This window comes from Scardinius erythrophthalmus (genome assembly GCF_964197995.2).
Source record: "Scardinius erythrophthalmus genome assembly, chromosome: 12".
Lineage (NCBI taxonomy): Eukaryota > Metazoa > Chordata > Actinopteri > Cypriniformes > Leuciscidae > Scardinius > Scardinius erythrophthalmus.
In genome coordinates, this window is record NC_138232.1 from 4,391,177 (window position 1) to 4,414,980 (window position 23,804).

General features: G+C 35.5%; 3 protein-coding genes across 5 annotated transcripts in view; 2 read left to right on the forward strand and 1 right to left on the reverse strand.

Annotated features, from left to right (window-relative positions):
• The first annotated feature begins 1,233 nt into the window (after nt 1-1,233).
• On the forward strand, nt 1,234-7,340 carry LOC308700107 (uncharacterized protein). 2 transcript variants are annotated; one of them, XM_081381483.1, is made up of 6 exons: nt 1,234-1,528; nt 3,783-3,939; nt 4,021-4,104; nt 4,204-4,251; nt 4,654-4,686; nt 5,420-7,340. In XM_081381483.1, exons 2-6 carry the CDS (start codon nt 3,835-3,837, stop codon nt 5,498-5,500), a joined length of 351 nt encoding a protein of 116 aa, XP_081237609.1. In that variant the 5' UTR covers nt 1,234-1,528; nt 3,783-3,834; the 3' UTR covers nt 5,501-7,340. The 2 variants fall into 2 exon arrangements, with proteins under 2 accessions (XP_081237609.1, XP_081237610.1); XM_081381484.1 differs by having other exon boundaries at nt 1,470-1,528; nt 3,793-3,939.
• A 66-nt stretch (nt 7,341-7,406) lies between these two features.
• cUnh3orf18 (chromosome Un C3orf18 homolog) lies at nt 7,407-20,407 on the reverse strand. The gene is made up of 8 exons (XM_081381852.1): nt 20,246-20,407; nt 19,248-19,338; nt 18,175-18,377; nt 17,874-17,986; nt 11,267-11,681; nt 10,425-10,450; nt 10,158-10,284; nt 7,407-8,565 (listed from the first exon to the last, which is right to left on the reverse strand). The coding sequence occupies exons 5-8, from the start codon at nt 11,552-11,554 to the stop codon at nt 8,485-8,487; spliced, it is 522 nt and encodes a 173-aa protein (XP_081237978.1). The 5' UTR covers nt 11,555-11,681; nt 17,874-17,986; nt 18,175-18,377; nt 19,248-19,338; nt 20,246-20,407; the 3' UTR covers nt 7,407-8,484.
• Nucleotides 20,408-22,357: 1,950 nt separating this feature from the next.
• Nucleotides 22,358-23,804, forward strand: part of gnb1b (guanine nucleotide binding protein (G protein), beta polypeptide 1b) — a 29,736-nt gene continuing 28,289 nt past the window's right edge. For both annotated transcript variants that reach the window (XM_081380312.1, XM_081380314.1), the window contains exon 1: nt 22,358-22,925. The gene's annotated coding sequence lies outside the window, so the exon portion shown is untranslated. The remainder of the gene's footprint in view (nt 22,926-23,804) is intronic.

Below are 23,804 nucleotides of genomic sequence, written 5' to 3' on the forward strand. Positions count from 1 at the left end.
TTACTGCAGTTGTTACTGTATATATATATATATATAGAATCCTTTTACAGGGTTAGTTCACCCCAAAAATAATACTCACCCTCAAGCCATCCTAGGTGTAAATGACTTTCTTCTTTCAACCAAACACAATCGGAGTTATATTAAATAATATCCTGGTTCTTCCAAGATAATGGGAGTGAATAGAGTTTTTGAAGCTCCAAAAAGTGCATCCATCAATCATAAAAGTAACCCATATGGCTCCAGGGGGTTAATAAATGCCTTCTGAAGCGAAGCGATGCGTTTTTGTAAGAAAATATCCATATTGGTGGATGCTGCACATTGATGTTGGTTGAGGAGAACAAGTTTATTTAACTGTATTATAATATCAATATCACATTTGCAAAATGCTTTTTGGGGACAAAAAGAACTTGCTTGTGTGATAGGTTATTGCTTAACTATATCGTTATAAATATAAAAATCAGGAACTCATTATTAAGGCATTGTTTTCCCCCATAACTTCATTTTTAGGGGCATTTTTGTTCATTTTGATGGCATCATTCAGCTTGTCCGATTGAGTAGAGGCGGGGCTAATTAGCATATTCATGATGCGCATAATGAGTTACATTCAAGCTATTTTAGGCATAGAAATTATTTTCACAGGGGGGAAAAAAACGTTTAAATGAGTCATTCTGATTATGAAAGAAAGATGATCAGTTATTGACTGCAGGGGAACTTTATTTATATTGCATTATTTTTGTCAATAAATACCCAAATTATATGATATTGTTTTATATGGTAGTAGGTATCATCATCATGGAGCTACAATGATTTTTGTTTACCGATTATGTGAAATTCAGGCCTACCATAATGATTAAAACACAATAAAACAGAATCTATCTACTTCATAGTTTTGCCATGGTACTTTTAGGGACTTTTGTTAGTGCTTTCTCGTTCTTCTGCTAATGACTAATTTTTGTTTTCTTGAAATACTTATTTAGGAGAAGAAAAATGACCTGATTACTCATTCCTTAACGCTATGGTCGTGTCATCACTGTAGCAAAGGGCTAATATTCTAGTAAATTATCAAACTGGTAACAGATCGTGTTGTCGGTGGTTTAGCAACTACATTTTAAAGGGATTTTATGGGCGTCATGCTTGTGACGCGATGCCACAGACTGTACAAACAAGCCACCAAGTTAACCAATCAAAACAGCTGCCTATGCGGCAAGAAAACGCGACGCGACGGCAGCATCCAGTCGACAAATGCGACGTTTGCAGCGACGCGCTCGCTGGCAGTGTTTACGAGAAGAAGCGATTTAACCTGACATGAAAGATGCCGTTACAAACAGCAAAAGAAGAACTGCAGAGCCTTGGCTAGAAGAAGACGAGCTAGAAGTTGAGGTTCGACAATGATTGACGTGAGTAGAGGAGGGCGGGGCCAGAAATGATGTCAATCATGTTATGTTGATGTACAGACTCGCGGTCTCATCACACGCGACGCGGCCGCTGCTCCAGGTGAACGCAAAGTGCTGAGGACAACGTAAACAAGGTAAAGTGCTCTACACTAAATGTCAACATATGACATTTTTTATTTTTTTTAACAAATCAGTTTTGTTAATGCTTAAGTTGTGTTGTTATGGTGATGAAATCTGAATATCTCAGATTCCATGTCAATAAAACTCAATGATTTTTTAATATAGCCATGCTACAAAAGGACAGTACTGTACTTTTGGCACCTTTTTTAAATTAAGGAATAGACGTAAATTCAGAAATAGAATTAAAAATACAATAAAAACTTTTTAGGCTTGTACCATAGTACCATGTTACTCTTCGGAGTACCCTTGAACCCTGGAGTGCCACATAACATGGTAAGTTTCTGTGCTATGATACTATCACTGTACCATGGTGCCACAGCCATAGTATGTTTTGTAAAAGAAGTGTACAGTATCATGCCATTCATGGTACACCAAAATATACTATACCATATTGATCTACCATGGTATTTGCATCTTTAAAGAATACTAAGGAATTTCCATGGTATATGCCCAAAAATGTCATTGCCATGGTACTATAAAAAAAGAAAAACATTGATATTTTGTCCTCAAAAACAGGGTAATCCCATGGTGCTTTTAGTTACTTTGTTTTGTCACCTCTGTTGTTATGTTTGTCTCTGACGTGTTCCTCTTCTCCGGCCGCTGAAGTTGTTGTAGTGTCTGTAATCATATTTTTGTGTCTCCCTCTTTAAATGTTGCTAAGGATGTGTTTGCATCCTTAGGACACCACAAAGCATGCTCGTTTCACGCGGTAGTTCACGACCGCCAGCTACATTTTTCTGTAGGTCTGAAAGTATGTGAAAAATGTGGGCTGTCGTAATTGCCCACCATATGGAAAGATATTTTAAAGACCACTGAAAACTCACTGAATAGCTAGTGTACCATTCCCTTCCATTCCAGATTTTTATTTTTATTTTTTTATAGACCCTAATTTTTTACTGTTTAATTTTTGTTGTGTTGGTATATGTTCAAAACACATGATAAACCAAAACTGCTATGGTACATTTGGGTACTTTTTTGTTAGTGTGTTCTCCCTGATACAAAAAGTACCTTATTATTACCACAAAATATGCATGGGAAAAACATGTTTTTTTGTCATCTACCACAATGGGAATTCTTTGAAGTACCTTACATTGACTTTTAAATACCGTTGCATATGAACACGCTAATCAAACAGTTCAATAGCACATGGTACTATTTTGGTAAAGCTTATTAGGTTTTCTTATTAGGAGTCACTAACACATAGTTTATAGTGTAGAGCGGTTAGTTATATATGCATGAGAGGAACATGGAAAGTTACGTTTCATGTGAATAGATGCCATTGAACAGGCTCCTAGAAGATCCCTCTCTGCCAGCAGGGGTTAAATAAGCTGTCATTGATGAAATTCATGTGTATATACGTACATTCACAGCCAATAAATGACATATGATCATATGAACGTGTAGCTGTAGGATGAAGAGTCTACAGTGAATATATGATGATATTGACTAGTAAATACTGAACGCCTGAAATTACTCTTGGGTTTTCTTAGGTTTATATATATATATATATATATATATATATATATATATATATATATATATATATATATATATATGTGTGTGTGTGTGTGTGTGTATAGAGAAGGAGAGAGAGAGAGAGACTTTATTTTTGTGGAATATCAAATTCTCACGCCCCAAGTTGTTACTGTTAAAACTATGACTAATGTCTGTGTCATTGTAGGAATGAGAAGATGATGTCAGAGCAGCAGTGACTGTAGAAGATGAGAAGTTGATTATGAGACAGAGATTTTTATTCAAATACAAAGTGACCGTATTAAGCTAATTGCAGTGTGTGACTGATGAGGACAAAGCGTAAAGTTATGATGCATTTTAACCTCTCACGCAACAAACCACTATGATTTTTATTTTGTTTAACTATTTGTTAGTTAAGTAGTTTGCCTGTTTTCCTTTTAGGTGCAATATTTGCTGGTTTCATGTCTTTTGAATTTCCTTTCACATAATGAAATAAACTCAAATCAGTATTTCTTATCTATTAATGTATTTATTTGGTAGCCAAGTAGCCATGTTATAATTTGGGTAATGTGCAGTATATGTAGAATAAAGACCTCTCCTCCTCACTTTATCTTGCAATACATTCAAGCTGACTGTACAAATGGTTGGCTTTTACACTAATTGTAGGCTCTTTCTACATCCATCAAATTGTCCATTAACCATATCTCTCTCCATTTCTTCCTGTGTCCACTCAAGTCTCGTTCAGATTGTGTGTGTCCATGCATGTGTGAGGTGTTCTGGGGTCAGGATGGACGTGGAGGAGACCGATGCAGGTCAGATGGAGGCAGTGGCCCCAGAAGAAGAGGCGCCAGCTCCCAAACGCAGCAGAGGACGACCTCGCAAACAACCACAGGTCAGAGAGATGCAATGATGGATGGATGGATGGATACTAAATAAATTGAGTTAAACCAACCAAGTGAATTGATTCCCTCAGGAGCCCGTTGAACCCTCAGCTCCTAAGAGGCCGAGAGGAAGACCAAGAGGCAGTAAAAATAAAGGCCAGCGGGTCACAGCCAAAGTAAGACAACTTGCTGGAGTGCACCTCAACTTAAGCTCACTGATTCTTGCTCAGACATATAACATGCGCTCTCTTTCCTTCATCTGCTTTTGGACGCAGGTTGAGCCACTGAGAGAACGAAGACCTCGAGGTAGACCACGAAAATGGGTGAGAATCACACACTTTCCTTCAAACTCTGCAGCATACTGTACGACATGTTAAATTAGCAGCTGATTAACTCAAATATAACAGAATTTTAAAGTGCATTACACAAATATGAACACATGACCTCAAAAATATCAGGAATTAGCAGTTTTCTGCAGCTTTCAGCATTCAGAAATGGTCTGGATAGACTAGTAGAGTATGTCTCCATTGTTTAGGAAATTCTTTCTTCAATAATATGACCCCTTTTAATATGAAATCAAACATTACCCTATTTACCTGATTAGATGTTAATGTTAAGTGCACTGCACATGATTGCTTTATTCTTTCTTGTTAAAAGTCCTGTTTATGTGTTGAGTTGGCAGAAATGTCTTTTTTTCTCACCTTCTTTTTCTCTCTAATTTATAGCCTCAGAAGACCATTCATCAGGAAGAACAGCAGGTAAAAAACAACATATATATATATATATATATGTTGAAAACAGTTGTGCTGCATCATATTTTTGTGGATACAATTTTTTCAGGATTTTTTGATGTATAGAAAGTTCAAAAGAACAGCATTTATTTGAAAGAGAAATATTTTTTAAAACATTGTTTTTGCTGTCACTTTAATGCATCCTTTCTGAATTAAAGTATTAATTTCTTTCAAAAAAAAAAATTCTAAGATAAATTGTCATTTAACGAAGAAAGAGACATTTAATTGCTTGTCTACAGTAACAATGCTCACATTACAAGAATACAAGTGTTCATAGAAATGTTTTTCACCAATTTAAAGTGGAAAAGACTCGAATTAATAATGAAACTCGATTAGTCGAGTCGATTATTTTCATAACCCGTCATATTGATTCGTTTTTTTGCTGCCCTGCAACCCATAAAGAAAAAAATGAATAGTTGTGCATGATAATCATCTCATGCCGTTAAACACTTAACCCGTCAAACCTGTCAATCAGTGACTGTCAAAAGTAGGAGGTCTTTTTGAAGTGAAACCCAGAAACCGTTAAGAAACTCCCCGTTACTCAAACAATTCACAGGTTAGAACAGAACTAAATGACTCAGTGTGTTTAAGGGAAATCCAGCACAGCTCCTTACATTTCTTGGTTTCCTGTCCCAACTGTCGTGATTCTCGGGTCACGCACACACACATTCCTCATTGGTTCTCTGTCCCCTGCACCTAGACTGCTGAAGGGGCGGAGTCAACCGAAGACCCGCCCACTCAGACTCCGCCTGCTGCGTTAACATCACAGGAGAGCGACTAGAACTACCTCACTGATGACTATGATGCTTCGTCAGGGGTAATTCTCCATCTCAACTGCCTTCATGTACACTGTAAAAAAGGAAAACGTGCCAGTCCTCAAATTGCACCCAAAACGGAGGGCTCAGAATCAGACATGCATTCCCTTACTACACTTCTCATTTCGAAATCTTTATTGTGGACACCTGTCAGCAATTTACACTGCCATTTTATCACATCATCTTTTCCTTTATCATCATTTCTCATGGATTCTTAAATTTGAACTGGTTTGCTTTCTTAAAACACATTTTTGTTCACAATTTTGGTGGCCAGACATGTCTCAAAGCCCGTTCACACCAAGAACAATAACTATAATGATAACCTTATTAGCGTCCACACCAGCAGATATTGTTCTGTTTGTTATAAACACGCTGCGGTTTTGTCGTCTGCCGATTTAATGCTCAAGCTCTTTAAAGCAGGATGGATTCTGATTGGCTGTCAATGCTTTTATCGTTCATCAGCTGCAAGAAAAATGGATCAGAAAGTGATTCCAACGATATTGTTTCTCTGTGTCGTTATCGTTATAGTTGCGGTGTGAACTCTGCTATTCTTTTATATTTAGAATTCTTTTTAGAACTAAATCTTTATTTTTATCATTATAGTTATTGTCCTTGGTGTGAACTGGGCTTTTATCACTTCAAAAATGACAACAAAAAACATGAACTTGTTTCGTTCAAGACATTTATTTAATGTTCAAGATCTTGGGATTTCAAAATCAATGTACCACAAAATCATCTCGGTGTATGGATGATGCCTGATGATGGGTTATATAAAGTTTGTTTAATCATGTACTTCTCAGGATTCTGGAAACATTATATTACCAAAGCTTGAAATTACTCATTTTAATGTTGAAACAATTTTAATGATTAATCTTTTAATGTATAATTTCTTTTTATTGGGTAACACTTTACAATAAGCTTAACAAGGTTGACATGAACTAAGAATAAACAATACTTCTACAGCATTTATTAATCTTAGTTCATATTAATTTCAGCATTTACTAATATGTTAAAATCAAAAGTTGTATTTGTTAACATTAGTTAATGCACTGTGAACTAACATGAACAAACAATGAACAGCTGTATTTTTATTAACCAACATGAACAAAGATTAATAACAAATGTATTGCTCATTGTTAGTTCATGCATTAACTAATGAACCTTATTGTAAAGTGTTGCCTTTTATTGTTTTAGTTGAATGTTTACAGGGGAATGAATGGATTTTATCGTGTCTGTTTACACCAAACAGAAATAATGACTTCATCAGTAATGTAAATGTTCAACAACAATCATCATAATTGTAATTCAGTACCTCAACACCAGAAACCTCAGTGAATTTGTTTGCTCACTCTACACAATGGCAACTCATTTGTTACAGTGAAATGCATATATTGTCAATGCAGACTTTGGCACACTATATCATTTTGGCACTATATTTTCACAATTTGCTTTTTTTAATCGTTCAATCTAATTTTTACTGCTCTGAATTGTGTTATTGCGCTGAGTTGTGTGACACATTACAGTTCATATACTGCAAAATGCTCTTAAAACTGGTAAAATGGTTCTTAAAATTCATTTTAAGAAAGAACTTTTTTCTTATGAGGATTTTTTTTTCATGTGAAGTCAACCAAGCAAGGCATCATGGTATATAGTGTCAGTTTAGTCATTTGCGTATGAAACATTTGACAGCGTGCCTCATAAATACAGACTCAGGTAACTTTCTTACCTCTTTTCTACATTCCTCAAAGCCCAATAATGCTGTTTGTGCAGTCGTATGTTCATGAATAAAGTTACTCATGATCCATCAGTTATTGTCTTTATTGCATTAACCAAAAATGATTCCCTAGTTTCCAAGAACACACATGCACAGGTCATAGTGTAAATATCCTTTTTATTATGTCCTTCATTGTCATAAAAACTTCTTTAAAATGATCTACCGCTGGTTTGTGGTGCACAGGATTATTACATCTACACACACACACACACACACAAAGGTAAATCTTGTGTAATCAGTCAATGCAGACTCAGACTCTGACAGAACATTTGTGTTTCAGTGAACTGAAACAGTAAGCTCATATCACAAGGAAGATTTTTATTTTAAACAAATTAAACAAATGAAACTTTAAAGCTGAGATTCTCTTCATGAGAAAGTCATGTATTTCCTTTTAGCAAACGCATCAATTCACAGAACGCTTTCAGCTGTGAATAAATAATAAATCGTGAGGTTCTCTCATTCACCAAACGAATAGATTTCTCACATACAAAAGTTGCATTTGGATTCCCTTCTTAAAAATAAATAATCTGCATTACTGATTATTTTATCAGTCATTCAGACTCAAGTAACACAGTGAGCCTCATCCAGTGTTTCTAAAATCATTGTTTGCTAAATTGTCGCATTATGCAGCAATTTATGTCAAAACGGTTTAACAAAAGATTTACAGAGACATTTGTTTTGCTCATGTTTCATGAATGAGGCTCAAAATGATTCTTATTACACCGAGAGATTATCTATGAAAATAAAGTCCCTGTTTGCATGAGTGTTCATAACAGTTGGACTGACCCCGAGGACGTTTGTATTGAAGTGCTTGACTTTTTTGCGTGTCCTTAAAATGTATAATGTCTTATTCGTCAGTGCACACCGTAAAAAACATTCATGTCATTGTGTATTTGTTACAATAACTTCTGTCATTTGCACTTTCAGAGTTTTCTGGGTTTGTACTAAATTCACTAAATATACTAAAATCAAAGTGGTCAAAGATGTAATGATCTCAGTGCTGCAGATTGTAACTTTGGCTTAGCAATTATTAATTAAAAAGGCAGCAGTTAACCCAATTTTTTTTCTACAGTGCACTATACTGTACCAAATGTCAATTGCAAATATTCCTGAATCCCAGTGTGTCCAGTTGTCCAGATTCCGTGTCCTTGGTTCCTGTGCAGCATGTGAGTGTCGTCATGCATTGATGGCGTCGGCCACGTCAGTGAAAACAAGTCGACTGGGTTTTTGGGTTGTTCCCTGACTTGTGCTCAGTGTCTGTGGCAGGAAAGAGAGAGTGAAAGTAAGCAAATATCATGCGACATTGACGGAAGAACATTATAGAATAGAATTAATACACACTTAAACCTAGTTCTACAGTGTAATAATGCACAAATATCAATTTGCAAAATGTAATGAATTGTGTTGACAGCATGAGAGTGAGACTAAATGAGCCAGAACACAAATGGACGAGAGTTTAAAGGTGGATTCAGTCACAGCTGCTGTTTGATGAAGATTAATAGAGGTATTAAATGGATGTATGGTAATAAAAAATATATATATTTACAGTGATGGATACTTTACCACAAATAACAAACCACATGCCCTTGTGTCAGAACTTAAGAGAAATGAGAATGTAGAAACTGAAATTAAGATAAAGCATTTAATAATATATGGTAGAAATTATTTTTGAAAGAAACCCTGTGTTGTCTATCTATCTATCTATCTATCTATCTATCTATCTATCTATCTATCTATCTATCCAACATTATATTGTTCTATCATTGTATCTATTTATCTATGTATCTATCTATGTATCTATCTATGTATCTATCTATGTATCTATCTATCTATCTATCTATCTATCTATCTATCTATCTATCTATCTATCTATCTATCTATCTATCTATCTATCTATCTATCTATCTATCTATCCAACAATATATCATTGTACCATTCTATCTGTCTGTCTGTCTGTCTGTCTGTCTGTCTGTCTGTCTGTCTATCTATCTATCTATCTATCCAACATTCTATTGTTCTAGCATTGTATATATTTATCGAAGTATCTATCTATGTATCTATGTATCTATCTATCTATCTATCTATCTATCTATCTATCTATCTATCTATCTATCTATCTATCTATCTATCTATCTATCTATCTATCTATCTATCTATCTATCCAACATTATATTGTTCTATCTATGTATCTATGTATCTATCTATGTATCTATGTATCTATCTATCTATCTATCTATCTATCTATCTATCTATCTATCTATCTATCTATCTATCTATCTATCTATCTATCTATCTATCTATCTATCTATCTATCTATCTATCTATCTATCCAACAATATATCATTGTACCATTCTATCTATCTATCTATCTATCTATCTATCTATCTATCTATCTATCTATCTATCTGTCTGTCTGTCTGTCTGTCTGTCTGTCTGTCTGTCTGTCTGTCTGTCTGTCTGTCTATCTATCTATCTATCTATCTATCTATCTATCTATCTATCTATCTATCTATCTATCCAACATTATATTGTTCTATCTATGTATCTATGTATCTATCTATGTATCTATGTATCTATCTATCTATCTATCTATCTATCTATCTATCTATCTATCTATCTATCTATCTATCTATCTATCTATCTATCTATCCAACAATATATCATTGTACCATTCTATCTATCTATCTATCTATCTATCTATCTATCTATCTATCTATCTATCTATCTGTCTGTCTGTCTGTCTGTCTGTCTGTCTGTCTGTCTGTCTGTCTATCTATCTATCTACAGACACAACAATTATTATATTATTTGATGGCATGTTTCGGCCCCTTGTGGTGTTGTACTCTTACTTTGGAGTTTGGTCCTGCTGGGCTTCCGTCTCGTCCGTGGTCCAAGAGTTCCTGTTCTAGATCATCCTGTTCTTCAGCCGGATCAAAGTTGTACATGGGCATCAGCTGGTGTCTCAGTTTCTCCAGCCTAGAGAAAAACACAACACAGCTTCTATGTGGGAAACATCAGAGGCCAACTTTTTTCACAGCCTCGTATTAAATATTCACTGTAGAACCTTCAATTCTCAAGGCTGTAGTGGAGCCATACAGGAATGCACATTCTCTTACCTTTTCTTTTTCCGGATGTACAGAAGCTGGTAAAGAAAAGAAAAATGTTATGTAAGATTCAAGTGTTACATAAATTCACATATGTGACCCTGGACCACAAAACCAGTCACATGGGTCATTTATTTGAAATTGAGATTTATACATCATCTGAAAGCTGAATAAATAAGCTTTCCATTGATGTATGTTTTTTTTTTTTTTAGGATAGGACAATATTTGGTCGAGATACAACTATTTGAAAATCTGGAATCTGAGGGAGCAAAAAAATCGAAACATTGAGAAAATCTCCTTTAAAGTTGTCCATTTATGTTCGCGATTGTGCTGCATTCACTCACAAAAATACGTTTTATATATTTACGGTAGGATATTTACTAAATATCTTCATGGAACACGATCTTTACTTAATATCCTAATGATTTTTGGCATAAAAGAAAAATGTATAATTTTGACCCATACAATGTATTGTTGGCTATTGCCACAAATATACCCGTGCGACATGTGACTGGATTTGTGATCCAGGGTCACATATTACATTCTAAATCAATTAAAACCAACAGAATGATATCATAAAAGACCAAATAATTTCATCACAAAGAGTGTTACATTTTAAACATGTAAATCTGCTTAATTTTGTCAACTTTTAGAAGTACACAAGCATATACAATACCGTTCAAAAGTTTGGGGTCGGTAAGATTTGTAAGAAGTCTCTTATGCTCACTATGGCTGCATTTATTTGATCAAAAATTAAAATAAACTGTTTTCTGTTTGACTGTATTTTAAAATGTCCTCAGTGTCACATGATCCTGCCTAACATGTTTGTGGAATCCATGATTTATTCTCCTCACCACAACAACAGCCAGCCCGATGACTGTGATGATGCCAAAGGGAACGAGCACCATTCCCATCCCAGCGCCTTCCACCGACGCGACGGGCATTTGCGTGGAGTTCAGGCCCGTCCCGTTGGCGGACCACGTGATCCTGGACGTGATGTTCTCCGGCTCGGTTCTGGGCTCTCCTGAGCTTGTGAGAACAGGAATGAAGGTGGTGAGGGGGAGGGTGGGGGCTGGGAATGGGGTCAGGGTTTGGGTTTGGGTGGACGTCAACAGCTGGGGTTTGGTGGTGGTCAGAGACATGGTTGTTGCAGGACGCCGGCGTGGAGGCGAGCCGAGTGTGTTTTGAAGGCAACCCTACTGGGATTCAATCCTCCAATGGGCGGCGGCCATGATGCGCTCACGGTGTTCCTGAACTCCGGCAGGAATCCTGTGGAGGAACATCACTTAGTGTTGGATCGAATTTGGCTTTGTTCTGAAACATGCATGTGGTGAGTTAACAAACTTAGGGGTCCATGAAAAAAATGTTTTTTTTATATTTATTTTATTTTTGTATTTCATATTTTTGTTCTTTAATTTTCATTCTTCTTTCAAAAGACTGGTTGAAAATGATGGGGTTAATCACATTGTTTAATTCAATTGATAGCCATAGATTTGTTTCTTTTCAGGTTTATATACATTAAAAAATATTCGAATAAAAAAGAAACAATGTTTTCCAGATAATATTTTACACACTTAATTATATTTTTATTTTTAACAGTATAATTGTATACATGAAAACGGCTGCTTTTTATACTTTAGTAAGGGGTCCCTCTCATCATATTTGGCATAAATAACATAACTTACATGAAGCAAGCGAACAATTGATTCCACTATAATTTACCGTTTACTCATTAAGCATAAAAATACAAATACTGGAGAAAACAGTCCATTTAAAAAAAAAATATATATATATACTATTTTTTTATATATTTCAGTACAGTTTGTGGTCAAAAGATTGTACTTTTCTAGATTTTAAAAGTCTCTTCAATGCTGCATTTAGTTGTTGGAAATACAGTGAAAACTCCAATGTTGTGAAATAATATTGCAATTTAATATAACTGTTTTCTATGTGAATATATTGTAAAATGCAATTTATTTCTGTGTATTTCTCCAGTCTTCAGTGTCACATGATCCAGCAGAAATCATTCTAAGATGATGATTTGCTGCTAAAGAAACATTTCTGATTATTTTCAATGTTGAAAACAGTTGTGCTGATAATATTTTTGTGGAAACCGTGAAACTTTTTTTTCAGCATTATTTAATTAATAGAAAGTTCAAAAAGAACAATATTTATTTGAAATAGAAATCTTTTGTAACATTTTAAATGTCTTTACTGTCATCGTAAAGAATCCTTGTTAAATAACTTAGTTAAAACTCTCTGAAAAGTATGCGATTTGGTCAAACGGGTTAGGGTTAGGGTTAGGGTGCTAAACTCAACAAGAAGAATTTTCTTGACAAGTCTTTTTTCTTTATGAATATCTGAGATGTGTCATTGCACTTGAAAGCACCCAATCAATTAGAAACTTAAAACAGGGGGAAAAAAGGGGATTTTAGATTCATTCAGGTTTGGATAGTTTAGTGGCTCAGTGAAAAAATCTGTGTGTGATTGCATGCTCTTGACTGAAAGTGTGTGTGTGTGACATGTGTGTATGTTTGCGCGAGTACAAACCCTGTGGACAACATATGGATGTGTGAACTTTTAAGATACTGTTGGCAAACCGCAAGCTTCCTTCCACACTACAACCGTTAGGATCAGTGTGTGTGTGTGTGTATGTGTGTTTGTGGATGTGGGGGCTGGAGGCAGGAACGAGACTCGCCGCTTAAAATAGAGAATAGGAGAATCTGCTGTTGAGATCTCGTGGATGTGAATGAGAATGTAGAAATCTCCTAAACCGCAGACTGTCTCCATTCACAAAGAGCTTCTCATGCTGTTAAAGAGGCATGTCAAAAAATAAAAGTCGGTTATTGTTGGCTCACCTTCATAACAAAATAAATCCAATGAATATTCCAAGCCATATGATATCTTGATGAAAACTGGATTTAAATTTCAGTCTGTTCCTCACACAAAGCTATTGCATGACTTCAGGGGACTCGGAATATTGTGCATGAGTCATATGGACTATACTTTTATGACACTTTTATGGTGCTTTTCATCCAGTAACAGTAAACTTTCGTTCTTCAGAAATTCAGAACAGTAAAATTAAATTCCCAATCTAGATATGACCATTTTGAAAAATATTTAGCTTGATGAACACAAATATACAAGACGTTCGAAACAAAGATGAACAGCTTTTGGTGGCATGAATCAACTTTCTTTCTAGAATTTAAAATTTGACATGTACAAGTTAAGTTAAAAGTTAAAAAGTGTGTTGTGTAGTTTTACTCTCAAAATACACTACCGTTCTCAAAATACACTTCTGTTTGGGGTCAGAAAGATTTATTTATTTTTGGAAGAAAGATACTTTTATTCAGCAACTGTACAGTTATTAAGTAACTGTAAAGATAATTAAAATGTTACAAGATTTCTATTTCAAATAAATTATGTTCTTTTCAACTTTCTATTTCCTGAGAAATATGAAGCAGCACAACTGTTTTCAACACTGATAATAATCAGAAATGTTTCTTGAGCAGCAAATCATCATATTAGAATGATTTCTGAAGGATCATGTGACACTGAAGACTGGAGTAATGATGCTGAAAATTCAGGCTTTGTATCATTAAAATATATGTGAACAAAATAAATTGTAATATTTAAAAAATCAAAATGCAGCATTGGTGAGCATAAAAAAATAAATAAAAAATATTACAGAAACTTTTGAACAGTAGTGTACTGAATGTATGAAAATGTGTCTGAATGTGAATGATATAATTTCACAAAGCTTGTAAAAAAAGAAAGTATTTCACCCCAAAACAACGCTTATTTTTACGACAAAACCATATTCTCCTTACTGTAATTTAAAAAGAAAACGAATAAATTATATATTTTTCAAATTAAAATTATTTATACATAATAATGGGACACTGTAAAAAAAATTGTTTTGCTTATTTAAATAATATATTTTTTTCTAATATTAATTAAAACCAATTAAATTAAACTAATGAAAATTTGGCTTGACAATTTATAACGGAATTAGCATGAATAAACGGTCACACTGAAAAATATCTTAAAGGTATAATTCACCCAAAAGTCTTAAAAGTCTTTGTGTCCTGCAGAAGGAGCAGGTTTAGAAGGGGTTTTTATTTTATTTTTTATTCTGTGTGAAAATTAAATTGGAATTCACCCATAATTCTCCTGAAAGTGCATGTGTGTGTTTGTTGTGTGTGTATGGGCGTGTGTGTGTATGGGTGTGTGTGTGTCTGTGTGTGAGCCGTGTGTTGTTTGTGTCTGTTTGTGTGTGTGTATGGGCGTGTGTGTATGCGTGTGTGTATGGGCGTGTGTGTGTGCGTGTGTGTATGGGCGTGTGTCTGTGTGTGTGTGTGGGCGTGGGCGTGGGCGTATGCGTGTGTGTATGGGCGTGTGTGTGTGTGTGTCTGTCTGTATATGGGCATGTGTGTGTATGTGTTTGTGTGTGTGTGTGTGTGCGTGTGTGTGTCTGTGTGTGTGTGTGTGTGTGTGTGTGTGTGTGTGTGTGTGTATGTGTGTGTGAGCATGTGTGTGTGCGTGTGTGAGCATATGTGTGCGTGTGTATGGGCGTGTGTGAGCATGTGTGTGTGTGTGTGTGTGTGTGTGTGTGTGTGTGTGTGTGTGAGCATATGTGTGCGTGTGTATGGGCGTGTGTGAGCGTGTGTGTGGGCGTGTGTGAGCGTGTGTGTGTGTGTGTGTGTGTGTGTGTGTGTGTGTGTGTGTGTTTGTGTGCGTGTGCGTGTGCGTGTGTGTGTGTGTGCGTGCGTGTGTGTGTGTGTGTGTGTGTGTGTGTTTTGTTGCCGTTATACTTCTATCCTCCCTGCAGCAGCGGGTGTCATGGCAGGATGTGGGTACGAGAGTGGCACAGAGAAACAGAGACACTGATACTCTACCTAGGAAAGCAAGTACCCAGAAACACATTTCACGTTGAAAGAGTTGCGTTTCGTAAGAGATGACAAAGAGATACACAGATGCGTTCTTGCTTGCTCTCGCTGTTTCTCTCTCTCTCTCTCACTTTCTAACAACAGGCCTGAGGCCACCTGCAGCTGAGACGCTGAACCTATATCGGATGCATTAATTCACACACTTGCTGAATCTATATGATCATGTAAGTAAGGCAAACATCAATTGCTCATATTTGGTGATTTAAACAAACCCCAAACACTAGGAATTAAAAGAATGTGCAGTTGTGAAAAGTGCAAAAGTGATCAGACTTTTCACAATTTTTTGATGATAAAACAGGTGAAAAAAATACGACACACTTACATTGAAGTAACTACCCAGAATACCACAGCAACCACTTAGCTTTAATTCTCTAGCAACCAGCCAGAACCAGTGTTACTTTAGTTAGTATTAATTAATATTTTGAGATATATATATATATATATATATATATATTAATATATATATAGCCTATATACACCTTTTATTTTTATATTTTCAGTTTTAATTGTTATTTTAGTTTAAAGCTGCAGTTCGTAGTTTTGTCGCCATCTGTGTTTGAAATCTGCGATTGCAGTTATTCGCAGAATTATCAACTTTACGTGGGTTGTGCCTCGGCACGGCACAGCGCGGATGAATCCAATGTTTTGAGGAGAATGTGCGGCTGTCAGTCGCCGCGCCGGTGTGGATACTAGCATTCGGAAGTACTTTTTAGTACTTTTGTCATGTGCTCTTGTCATTTTTATTACTTTTAGTTTTTTTTCTATAGCTGTAATGCATTTCTATTTAATTTTTTGTCTAATTTATACTTTAACTAAAACATATTTCAGCCAGTTGCCAATGCAACATGTATTTGCAACAATTCTTGTATTTTTTGAAATTTTCATCTACTAATTATATTTTATTTAAATTACCAAAAACGATTTTACCAAAAAAGATTTTTTTTTATTTATTCTGAAACTTAGCTTAATTAATATATTTAGTTTGAAAACATTTCAGAATATTTTAGAAAAATAATGTGTAGTTTTCTTGTATTAAACTGGTTTTTGCTGTTGTTCTTGCTAAATGTTAAATTTCAAAGAAAATTGGGTTGCACTTTATTTTAAGGTGTCAGTGTTTCAGTGTAATTATATATTTAAGTACTGAGTAATAATAATTAACTACATGTACTTACTATAGGATTAGGGTAGGATTAGGATTTGGTTGAGGGTTAGTTGCATGTAATTATGCATAATTTACTGTTATTACTACGGCAATGACATGTAACATAATGAATGTAGTAATAGCATGGTAAAACCATCAAAACTTTTTTTTTTTTTTTTTAAATGTGCACATTCACTCATTAATGAGAAGTTACTGATCAGTTACAATATAAAAATCTTAAATTATGACAAAATCCAAACGGCCCCGGGAATACAACAGGTATACAGTTTTTAATGCATTAAAAGGGTTAACAACACTGGTCAGAACACCCTATAGCAATGCCCTAGCATCTACAGTACCTAGAACACCCTAGCAACTAATCACACCACTTTAAAACACCGACCACAAACAGTAATTTCAACTTCTCGTTTACCAGGTCTTTCCAGGAATGCACTTACAATAGTGTAGGGGCCCAAACTGGAGGATTTAAAAGCCTAAATGTGCAGCTTCCATTTTCTTTAATGCACTTTAAATAATTCTTCAATGCAAAAAGTGTGTTATTTGAGTTAAGTCTAAATCATCTTATGCATCAATTCCTGGATGAAGTTTGCTCTATGTAAACACTACTGATATCACATCTCTTTCTAGTATGCTTGCACGCACTTTTACTGGCTTTACGTTGTCACCACAGGAGTCATGGTGTCTTATAAGATATAACTTTGCATCGGCAAGCAAATCTCATGATTTTATTTTACATTAACATTTAATGTTGTAAAGGCTGTACTTTCAAAACAGCCACGTATTTAAAAAAAATCCTGGCGAAATCCATTGCTCAGACTTCCATTGCAAGCACAATCCTGTAAATGTGATTTTGTTTGTACTTAAACTGAAATAGTCAACAAACTGTAGATTACAGGTATTTGACTCTCTGATGTTTTTCCCTGTCAAAAAAGGACATTCAAGCACAGAAGACAAGAATATCTGCAGCGGATCCCAGTAATCTGTGTATTTGGGTGTTGTTGATTAACTTCTTACATGATCATTTAGGGTGAAAGCTCTGTCTCGTCAATGTGTAAACAGTCTGCACGCTTAATGAAGAACATGTTAGTCCTTCGGCCAATCAGAACGCTTCGGGCATTCTTAAGCCTGCCTCCTCGACCAATCAGAGGCCACCACAAGACAAAGCTAGACATACCAACAGACACCAAAATAAGGTGTCTGCTCCTGTGCCTTATCAGTTATAAATCTGTTTTTCTGCATTAATTGAATTCTATAGAGCATTTGAAGAGTTTAAAATGAGTGTTAATAAGCTGAAATCTGATTAGAAAATGGTTTCTATTGTCACAAGCTGCTAATATGAGAGATACAGACCTATTCATGGAGAAATGTGGCCACGGACGATGTCCTTCCAAGGTTTTCCAGGCAGCCGATGGAAAAAAAGGAGAGGGAATTTCTCCTTTCACCCCTCCTCCTTCGTTCCTCGGCTAGAACAGACCAGATGAGAGGCTGTGAATTGAAATGTTTTCCCCCTCTGGATCCCTGCGTTCACCACATTTCGTCCCACCGTACAAAATCACATCTCATTTTACTTTCTTTTCAGCTGTTTTCTGTTTTTCTTTCATACCATTTTATTCAGAGACAAGACAAGAAGAGCTACAAGGATGCTACAAACCCAAGCTGTGTGATCCAGCAACGTCCCTCCTCCGTTCCTGCTCTGCTATTGGTTGGCTGCGGGGCAGCTGAAGGCTGTGATTGGCTCAGCTGGCTGTCCGTCTAGCTTAGCAGGAATGAGGACAGGACTTAATGGTTGGACACAGATGCTGTGAATGTGTCCAGGGAAGAGATTTCAAGGATGTTAACCCCTTGCTGCCTCACCTGTGCATGATGTGAACTCAAATCAGACGATTTATGGGTAATGGTTCGGGTCTCAAACACTAATGAAAAGGCATTTTTGTTCATTTTAATTGTTTTATTTAGTTTTAATTAATTAATGTGTCAGGAACATGTCTGTCAATTCTATATTCACTCTAAATGAACAAGATTCCTCCCAATTCTCAGATTATCGGATTACATTGTATCATACTTTATCATGCTTACATATATATTGTATATATAAATATATATATATTTTCTTTTTTCTTTTTTTTCTCTGAACTTTTTCACAGAAACGTGTATATATTTAATAATTTATATATCATTAGCCTACTATATTTGGGTGCATCTCAAAGAGAACTGTTCAGATCATATTTAATCTAAAATGAATGTGTGTGTGTGTGTGTGTGTGTGTGTGTGTGTGTGTGTGTGTGTGTGTGTGTGTGTGTAAATACAACACACACACACACACACACACACACACACACACACACACACACACACACAATAAACTATATAGTGCTGTCATGTAAATAATCTTACAATGCAAAAATATAAATGGTCCTCACATAATTTTCATTATTCAAACTACAGTATCTAAATTCAAGTAAATAATTACCCAGAATACCACAGCAACCAATTCTTTAGCAACCTGCCAGAACCAGTATTTTAGAAAGGCTTATTTTTGAAAAAAAAAAAAAAAACTTTATTATTGCTATTATTACATTATTTCTTTTTAGATTAAATATGATAAGAACATTTCTTCTTGAGATGCACTTAAAAATAGTCGGCTAATGATATATACATTGTAATACACATGTATCCGTGAAAAAGTTGTATATAAGCTAAATAATAATAAAACAAATTATTTACCTTCTTATCAAAGACTTTGAAGGCCATGCGTTCTGCATCTTGATATGTTTAGGCTCATTCGTGGTTCAGAGCCATAACCCCATGCCTTTACCTGTCAAAACAACATTTTATTATCAATATTAATATTATTAAAACGCATTTTATCCAACATGTTTGGGGCAACCAACTAATCCTTGATTAAACTGAATTGTTGTCTAAAATTAATCCAAAAGATGGATGGATTATGAATGATGTCATTTTAAAAATGGGCACAAGACCAAAGCACATCCGTTGTCTAATGTTTTGTAACAATTATTAAAATGTGTTCACTAGTTGGCTACACAATCTGCAGATGGCGTCGTTCATATGCCATTTAAAATCTCTTCCTGTCAAACACTGCCTTCTAGTGGCGACAGTGCGTTAGTGCTTATCCGCTATAATCCTCTTATTTGTCTGTTTATAAAACGCAAGCCAAACTGCTCTCAAATTAACTGTCTAACATGCTAAGAGGAGTAAATATAATCCTTAGTTACAAGATAATAAATGTAAGCAACACTCAGTGTACCATATGTGATTTTTTTTTTTTTACTTCACTTGCCGAAGTTTGATTTAATGTCCCTTCCAGTGATGTTGTATTCGATTTTTCATTGCAAATCATATTATTTACAAAACGTGAGTTAAAAAAAAAATTGTTAACGTTTTCACGTATTTCAGACATCCATAATTTTTGTTGTTTATTTACAGGCGAGGCTACCCACTGCAAGCACTACTTGTTTTTAGAAATCAACCTTTTTTCAGTCGGTCTTAAAGGGGTGGTTGATTATGATTTCACTTTTCTAACTTTAGTTAGTGTGTAATGTTGCTGTTTGAGCATAAACAACATCTGCAAAGTTACAACGCTCAAAGTTCAAAGCAAAGAGAGATATTTATCATTTATCATCACGATTTATCATGACAGAACATGCTAATCAATGACTAGAAGATAACTACACATAAGCTACATAAATTCATCAACTAACCATTCAGAAACGTCCTGTTGCTTTCTACACGTTGTCACTTCTTGAGTCTCTCCATCATTGTCTGACTCCGGTTTGAACATAAAAGGATAAAAGTTTTAGAAATTTTCAGTGCATGTTGGTGTGAGGTAAAAGGACACAAGCTCTTGAAGCTCCGCCCTCTGTGCCGGGAGCAGCAGCTCATTTGCATTTAAAGGGACAGACACAAAATGTTGCGTTTTTGCTCACCCTCAAAAGCCGGGACAACTTTAACAAGTATAAAAATATCTGTGTGGTATTTTGAGCTAAAACTTTTTTCTTCACAGAAATATATAGTCCTATATCTGACTGCTCATTTCTCAAGTGGCAGTGTTTTTCTCAGACAAGTTGTTTTAATCTTACATGTTATATAGATTGTAATATACATCGTATAATATACAAAACATATTGATGGTATGATCATGGTAATTAATATGAAAATCATGCAGTATCACGACCCTGTATCATGACACGTTCTTGACAGGATTGAAATGATATTTTTTATAAAGAAAATGTAGACTGTTTAGGACCATGACATTATTTTCTTTACAAATAAGCATATGTTCCCTCTTAATTCTCATTACCATGAAGTCTAAATCCGACTGTCATTGTGCTATTTGTTCATTCAGATGGTTAAAGATCAAAACAATATTTTTCACCAAATAAGAAGTTATGTGGTACCAGCTTTAATATATGAAATATATTACAAATCATGATTTGAGCACATTAAAGTTCACATGCAAAGACATTTGAAACCATTTTACATTTACAACCATATTGTGTTGTATTTCTGAGTAAACAGATTATTCAGTGAAAAGATAAATGCTGGGACTTGATTTTATCCTGGGAATTAACTGATCCTTGAGCTGTCTCTATATGACAGGTGTTTTGAGAGGAGGGGATGAAAAATACGATTTGTGATGTCAGCGCAAAAAGGGAAGCAGAAAATTTGTTTCATGTTGTAGATATTCATCACACAATGACCTTGTCGCTTTGATACACTAATAACTCTTTTTTTTTTTTTTTTTTTGAATAGACGTGAAAATGCATCTAAACTTAAATGGTTGTATTCAAGGATGCTTTGGAATAGACCTTTGGTCTTGTTTTAAAGAAGACACTCAGCAGATTATTGCTGAAGTGAAAGCACTTCAAAAAATGAAAGTATGAAAAAGTTCAAATCAAATGTAAATCAAATGTACTGTACTCATTTTTTTATATGAAATATATATTTGACATAATTTTTTTTTACTATAAAATTACTATAAAATCAAGGCCATGTGTCTAAACAAGTTGTGTTCCAAGTTTGAAGTTAATATCACAAAAATTGAAGTTCCTTTGAGATTTTATTTAGGCGCTGTCACAAAAATACATTCCATTTAATTCTCCTGTAACAAATTAATAAATTTCTGTCCAAATATCACTTCTATCCCAAAATATGGAACATGATAACATGATGATATGTGTTTTGTCAAGATTAGAAAAGTTTTGATTAAGTAATTATTATATTCAATTAAATTAGTAATTAAAATAAAATTTTGTAATATGAAACCTGAAACCGGGCTAGGGGAGGAGTGTCAAAATAATTTAGAGTACCGTTTCCATGGTAACGCAAGGTTCAATTTCAAAAGGGTATGGAAGCTTGTTTCCGCCACAGAATAAAACATTTTAAAAGATAATTGCAACTTTTTATCTCACAATTGCGAGTTTACATCTTGCAATTCTGACATTTTTCTCGCAATTGCGAGTTTATATCTCGCGATTCTGCCTTTATAACTCGCAATTAACTTTTTTTCTTGCAATTGCGAGTTTATATCTCTGTCATTATATCACGCAATTCTGACTTCATATCTCGCAATCTGCCAATTGCGAGTTTATCTCTCGCAATTCTGACTTTATAACTCGCAAACTTTATATTACACAATTCTGAGATTAAAAGTCAGAAATGCGGGATAAAAAGTCGCAATTTGGCTTTTTATTTTGAATTATGTGGTGGAAACAAGCTTCCATACGAATGATACCTTTAATTTTTGATTATTACAAAAATATGTGATATGAAAAAAGGCGATAAATAAAAAGAGCGCCAATTAAGCGTCCTGCTAGCGGTGACAGTTAAGTGGTTAAACGATTTGAATGGCATGTATTTACAAAAAGTCAATGAAAAAAAAAGACGGTTAGCCCCCAAAATGTACATTTGTGTGTACAAATGTTGCTAAATTAGCTATAGGAAATGTTTGTGTCAATTCCATTCCTGCGTAAGAGCGCCGCTCGCTCGCTCGCTGCGGCGTGGGGTTTCCCAGGGCAGACTGCAGGGTTACCGCGCCCATCTCCGTCTGATGGCCGGATGAGAGGTGAACTCAACTGGAGAGAAGTGCTCCTTCAAGGAAGGCAACGGGAAGTGGCCACCGACGGACTTATTCTTTGACAAAAGTCTCTAATCGGACATTTATGACTGCATTTTTTCATCGCAGTTGAGATCCCCCTCAAACAGGCTCATTTCCCGCCCGCTGGAGCGAGTTTTGTCGCTGTGGAAGTGGATTCGGTACTTCTCCCACTGCTAGTTAGCGAGCTAGCTCGTCTTGTTCGTTGATGCGTGGATTTGACAGCCACACCATCGTTTATTTCGGTCAATGCCATATAAACAAAGGCCATTTACGACTGAGAACAGGTACGGAACACTAAATGCTTATTTTAAGTGTGTGGAATAGGTTGTTTGGTTTAAAACGGATGAATTTGTTGGATAAAATGCTGGTCACCATAGAGTATGAAGGGGGGGTGGGGTGAGGCGCAGGTAGCGGCTAGCCGACCGATTTACATACACAACAATGTTAGGCAAATGGGCAAAAACAGTCATTTTAATCGGTTATGTGCGCTTATATTTCAGTATTTAGACTTTTTAGAGGGTTTAATCGCTCGTTCCTTCACTGTAGTGTGAATGAAGTCGGGTGACTTCACTTGAGGCCGTTTTGCGCGAGTCAGCTTGCTAGCACTTAAAAACGGCGTTACCTCTGAAATTAAACCGATCGAGGATTGCGGGAATTCTGTCGTGTGGTGATCAGGGATGTTTTACCGGGAATAAAAGTTGGTTTTGATATAGAGTGTTTAGGGTTTTGGGTTGAGAGGCTGGTCTATAGGCTAACTGGCTAATTACTGGAGCTTCTGCTGGCAAAATATTCTGCTTTTCAACCCAGCTAGGCCTTCCTCTGTTACAGAATCGAGGATTTTTTTTGTTCACCAAATGCTGGTTAACACATTGCCGTGTACTGAATGTGAATATTGATCGAATTGCAGTCGGTAAATAAGGTTTAGTCATTTATTTGTTCACCGGATTATGTAGTAGTATCTGCACCAGCTGGCTAAATATTACAAGCTATTCAACTGTGCGGTTTTTCTATATGCATTTACGTGCCAAGGGATTTATTAACTTAATGTGTCCAAATGGCTTAACCTGAAATCCAGTGTGCATTTAAGCGACTTGGCGTGAAAGTGTTAGTCTTTATTGCATTAAGTGTTTTAACTACTCTTTAAAACAACCTAATTGGATTCC